The sequence below is a fragment of the Xylocopa sonorina genome, chromosome 9, assembly GCF_050948175.1.
Source record: "Xylocopa sonorina isolate GNS202 chromosome 9, iyXylSono1_principal, whole genome shotgun sequence".
Lineage (NCBI taxonomy): Eukaryota > Metazoa > Arthropoda > Insecta > Hymenoptera > Apidae > Xylocopa > Xylocopa sonorina.
The window spans coordinates 10,366,665-10,372,664 of record NC_135201.1 but is presented as its reverse complement, the minus strand read 5'-3'; the positions used below and the strand labels follow the sequence as shown (position 1 = coordinate 10,372,664).

The following is a 6,000-nucleotide window of genomic DNA, read 5'->3' as shown; positions in this document are numbered from 1 at the left end:
CATAGAGTGTCATGAAATGAGACATAATATGCAGGAAAACATTCACTGACATAATAAACGACAATAAACATATGTCGCTTACACACATCAATATGTACAACTACTATAATTTTGTTATACACATTAGTGTGTGTAAGCGGTATATATGATTATTGCATCGATAAATGTTTTTTTGCACATTATGTGTTACATGTAATTATTATACAGTGCTGTACAAATATGTAATAATCACATTTTGTAATTATGATATATTGTACAAGTGTATAATAATCAAATTTATTGATTAAGTATGTATTAATCATATTTTATGGTTAATATATTTTTATATTATGTAGATTTGCATATCATGTTGAATGACATGTACATACGTATTTTAAAATTGTGATTCTTCAGTTTATTATGTTTTTACGAAATGTAATGGTAGGTAAGTATTTTATATAATCACCTTTTGTGATTATGTATTATTGTGCAAATACATGTTTCTCAAATTGCATGATGTATTGTCGTTTTATATTAATGCATGTTTGTATTAGATTGTATAGTATGTACTTTTGTATATTTTAATATAGCATTTGTTTCGTTTATTGGGTTAGTGAGATCCCAAGGTAGATAGATGTTTGTTTGTATGAACTTTTCTATCTAATGTAGGTTATTTCGTTTTTTGATTTCATTTATATATGTATAATGTATTGATTATTCATACTTTTTATTTAGACTGCTCAAGGTATTCCAATTTCAATTTTATAAAGATCACAATTATGTTAATTCATGATATGTGTGTTGGCAGAGGTCAATTACGAACAAGAAAGAAATCGCTTACCTGTTGTATCCTTCGTTGATGTTTACAGGGACGATGTCGTCACATGTTCTCTGCGTTATAAATAACGGAGATACGCACCCTAATGTCAACGACTGTCCAAGAAAATGTATTTAAAGTGGACCTGACATACTGCGCAACCGCGAGACAACGAGATCTGAATTCAGCGATCAATTATAGACCACATTCTAAGGTGAGCACTTTGAGTCTGACGGAACACCATTCATGAGAAAGGATGTAGCGTTCGCTTTCGCTGCACGTTCTTGAATGTAACATTACACACATATACGCACGTGTCAGCGTTACGCGCCAGCGCGCGTACCAGCTGAGTAACTCGTGTATCGTCTCTCTTTCATGTTGTCAGTCGGCCTTCCTGCTTCTACGGGAGCGGTTCGAATGGCAGGATTATCGCGCGTAATACGATCGATCGTCCGAACGATTGATCTTTCAAATACTGGGAAACCTGATACCTTTGGACTTACCACGCTCTTTTTCGTTTTCTAGTAAATGATGATGCAGCCGCAAGTGGTCCAACGAGGTATCCTGATCGCAATGATAGCGATCCGAATGATTTCCTCTCAACCTCAAAACAATTTTCCAATTATCCTGGGAGGGATTGAGACTGTTGCGAGCACCGCCACCAATATTCGTAAGTATTCTTTTTGAACTTAAGCCTTATTCCTTAATACATTTTCCCTAATATTACTGTTATTGGTCCTGTCATGTTATTGTTTCAATTTCGTTTGATTGTTTCAAGTTAGAAATTGATTTGAATTGGTGATAGAAGTATACGATAAATTAAAAAATAATACGATGCATTTTTTAGACTCTCATTGTTCTTTTAATGATTCAATGCAATTTAGAGACTGATGGAACGCGACAGCGTTCAATCTAACTTCTTACATCATTGAAAATAGTTTGTAGTTTTGGTTGCTCACGATTACGTTCACGATCTTGTCTGTGAATCTTCCGGTTACGTGAGTTGAAGAAAGTATAATGTTATAATTGTTGAAAGGCAGCGTGTCAGGCATAATCAACTTGCAGTGATTACACTTGATTGAAGAACGAATTAAAGGAATTAGCCTCTTTCAATTGTCTCCGTTTCGTTAATAAAAGAAAGAACTTTCACTTGGACAGACATTGTGACCTGATTTGATGGTTTACCTGTGTACTGGACAATAATTCGAAACGAGTGACCAAAGTTTAAACGATTGTTCATGTTTCATTAAATACGGAGCGAAACTGTCTCGGCTGATATAGCGTTTATGTCCATGTTTGGTGTTTCACAAATACCGAAGTTCTTTCCGTTTAATCTGTTCGTTATACGTGCGGTATTTGCGATCATTAATTTCCTATAGAACAATGCAAATGGAATACATTTTATGACGCATTGTTATGACGTAAATCTTTTTAGGAGAGGTTACTGTTTTTATACTCCTGTAGTTCATTTGTGTTGACTCACTAATATCGAAAAAAAATCTGTCAAACAGTTTTATTGTTAAGTTTTTGTAAAAACTAGCACTATTTCTAACTTTTAGTTACTAAGTAAAGTAAACAATTTTTTATTATAAACATTTCGTCGACCGTACAATATATAGGCAGCAACTGAATTCGTTATACCAACGAGTATAAAGCAATCAACTCGCTAAAAATATAAATTTACATAAATATCCAGAATGTAAACACTGAAAAAAATTTCAAAGGCAAGTTAAAGGAAAATATTTTTTAGCGAAAAATTCTTCAAATTCAAATCTATCGCAGAAAGAAACATGATGAGCATTTTAGGAATAAAATAATTGGTCTGAAAACCTAGTGGAACAAATGGGTGATTCATAAAAGATACGACATATATGCGTACATTTTTATAGTTTAGTGTGAGCTCCACATCCTTACTGGTAAAGTGCGACAACAGGAATTCTCTCATTATACTCGGGTTATTACGCCTAGCTAATTCAATTCCGCGAATCTGAGAAATTCCAGGTGGATATTATTGCTTCAAATAATGGTTCTTAATTTTCACAGCAGTCAAAAGATTTTAGAAACAAATGCTATACGGTTTGTTTAAATTAACACGTATTGAAATATCCCATTCACAGTTATTTTTATCATGTAAATTTACACATTTTCATTTCTTATTTATTCACTCCTGTAAACGTTTTAGTTATCATTCTTGAGTCATTAATTCACTCTGTCAACGATAGTTTATTCTATTTAAATATTCAAAGCACACAAAATTGGAATAAGAAGCATTCATCGTTACATCACGCATCAATCGATTATCTATTGATCCCTCGACGAGAAGTAGAGCATTTGTAGAGGAAATTGTTCGTTTAATCGTTTGTTTCAGTGACGGGAATTATGCAACGACATAAAATACTGATAGACCGCGTGACGGACACGGCTTCTGACATCAGTATGTGATACTTTATTCCGAAAAACACTCTGAACCACAGTTTTCAACCTATTCCATCGGATTTCAACTACACTTGTCATTTTTTCTTTAAAAGACCAAACCATAAATTTGATATTTCATCATTCGAATTTTTTTACTGATAAAATACGTGCCATTTATTTCCAATTCAAATTGAAGTTAAGTAATTGAATGAACTATTCTAGAAAATTAGTCCAAGGTTAGTGTCGCAAAGATGGAATAGCGTTTGAAAATCCGCCTCTGCAAGAAAGCTAGTACTGTGCCGACTTGCGACAGCACGTTTAATCGATTTTCAATGCGAGATCCTGCGCCTAACAGATACATTGAATAGAGTAGTCATGACTGCAGATGACTGTGAATCTTTTTACAGAGCTTTCCCCCATTCTGAAATACACTTCGCTTTGGCCACCCAATCACAGATTTTCAATTTGCTAAATCGCTTCGCTGGATGCAGCAAATGCCTATTACAAGCATTAAACGAACAAAAACAGGATGTGAACATCGTTATTTTTTATTGTTTTAGTTAGTAGCGCAGTGGAACAGCCGAGGAACCTCCTGATCAACGCGACTAGAGCTACAACTGGCTACAGTAAGTACAGCAACCTGTCTAATAATTTGTAATCGACACTAATCGGCCAAAGGACAGTCGACAGCGCAGCCTCGAAAGGACTAGAGTTCAAGCTCAGAAGATTCCTTGAGAATTTTCGCTCCAGGATGCCTTATGGAATACCAGACTTGGGAATTCCACCAATGGAACCGCTTTATTTGGAAGAGGTGGATATAATAATTGACAATCGGGAGATAGGAAAGTATGTTGATGCGCCACTTTAAGATCTATTCTATAATACTGATAGGCGAACTAGAAATGTATTCCAATTTATTTTCACTTTATGGTATTAGATTTCTGACTACTTTTCTATATTTTTGTCTCGACATCAAACGGATATACGTAAATAAACCTTTAACAAGGTACTGTTGTGCACATCAAAGAATGACTCTCTGAAACTGATTGAATCGTTGGTCACGTCGAAGGTCTCAAGGAACTTCTAAAGTCAGCAGTTTCATTTTTTATCCGATGTAACTTGAATGTGAAATAATTTTCTATCGTGTTTCGTTCGTTGATGCCAGGGGAACTTTTTGGAAGTTTTACGGTACGATAATGAACAAATCGAGTTCTTGAAAATGTTCATGGAAGTTTGTTAAAGTTGATTTTCGTCATTCTGATTTTGTTTCCGATTTTTAATCTTTTACATATAACAATTTTAACTATCCAAATGGATTAATACGCTGTACTCTTTCATTTTTCAGTTTGTCCATCGTTTTACGAAACCTAACACTACACAGCTTGTCGACATTTGTGGTCAATACGGCAAAACTATCTCTGGTCGGTCCTACGATCGCTGTCAATGCTACAATACCCCAGATTCAGGCAGACGGATTGTACAACATATCTGGAATGCTTGGTCGCTCGATTCCATTGCACGGTTCCGGCCCATTCAAAGCGAACATTAACGAATTTCAACTGTACGTAAATACTATGCTAGGTTTCTCCAGAGGAGTGTATTTGAAGACTTTTGATTTAGACTTTTCGCTAAAGTCTGTCAACATCAAGTTGAACAACTTTATGGGTGATGATGACGTGGGTCGTGTCATAAACAAGGTACGATAAGTTTTTATTATTTCATAGATAGAATGACAAATGCCTGTTCCAGACATTTCGAATTTTTTAAAGGTGTTAATTGCTTCATACGTAAAGAAATTATGGCAATGATTGTTACTCGAATTTAATAATTTTTAAGATTCTAATTGGGTATGTAATCATTTGTGCAGGTCTTTGAGGAGCTATTGCCAAAGATATTAGAGACGGTCAAACCAGAGATACTTCCTAACATCAAAAGTTATATAGGCAATAGGGCTAACGAGACTATTCATGATCTCACCATGAGGGACATAATTAATGTGCTACTAGGCTCTAATGAAGTTCGAGAGATCACACATATTCTGGGACCCTGAAAATATTTTTAAACGAGGCTTATTCTCTTCAAGCGAATTGTAAACATATTATCAGAATTTTATGTTGAATTTAATAATTACTTCAGATACAAAATACTGAATTTGTGTCTGTGTCAAGGAAAGAAATTTGAATCTCATTTTGGTACGAGTAAAGATTTTTCTTCGAGTCTGGTGTCTTGTTGACAACTTCGGCACGAGTTCAGCAACAACACTATCAATGTTAATTGCTATCATTGAAAAGAATTGTAAAGCTAGGCGTACAATTATGACAATTTATAACAATATTATTTTATTGAAATTAAAAGGTAAAAAATATTTTTTATGCAAATTGGATTTACAATAGACGACATAATTTTAGCATCATAAATCATCATAATATGCACGCCTAGTTATAAATTAAATTTACTTAAAGAAAAACTCGTATTAACCATTTTAGTGCCACGGGCTTTGGAGAAATCCTAGTTGTTAGCACTTCTCTAAGTATTGAACAGGAAGAGCGTGATCGCGTCGTGTGGCACTCAAACGGTTAAAAAGGGTTTAATGAATTTAGGATTTTAGTAGTAACTACTTAAAAGTATGAGAGATTTTTATGAACCTATGTCGCGGAGCAGGGCGTAACGCTCCATGTTTAACACATTCGTGGACAATAAAAATTTCAGTGAACTGTAAAAATAGACAGACGATTTCATCAGTTGGCCATTATTTTGTAGTGCATAATAAATAGAAAAAATTAAGGTTA

The 6,000-nt window shown here is 34.4% G+C and overlaps 1 protein-coding gene across 2 annotated transcripts; it reads left to right on the top strand.

The window, feature by feature from the left end:
- The first annotated feature begins 1,188 nt into the window (after nucleotides 1-1,188).
- On the top strand, nucleotides 1,189-5,303 carry LOC143426657 (uncharacterized). Of its 2 annotated transcripts, XM_076900248.1 has the most exons (6): nucleotides 1,189-1,466; nucleotides 3,165-3,230; nucleotides 3,772-3,837; nucleotides 3,895-4,057; nucleotides 4,557-4,908; nucleotides 5,079-5,303. In XM_076900248.1, exons 1-6 carry the CDS (start codon nucleotides 1,325-1,327, stop codon nucleotides 5,259-5,261), a joined length of 972 nt encoding a protein of 323 aa, XP_076756363.1. In that variant the 5' UTR covers nucleotides 1,189-1,324; the 3' UTR covers nucleotides 5,262-5,303. The 2 variants fall into 2 exon arrangements, with proteins under 2 accessions (XP_076756363.1, XP_076756364.1); XM_076900249.1 differs by lacking the exon at nucleotides 3,165-3,230.
- The last annotated feature ends 697 nt before the right edge of the window (nucleotides 5,304-6,000 follow it).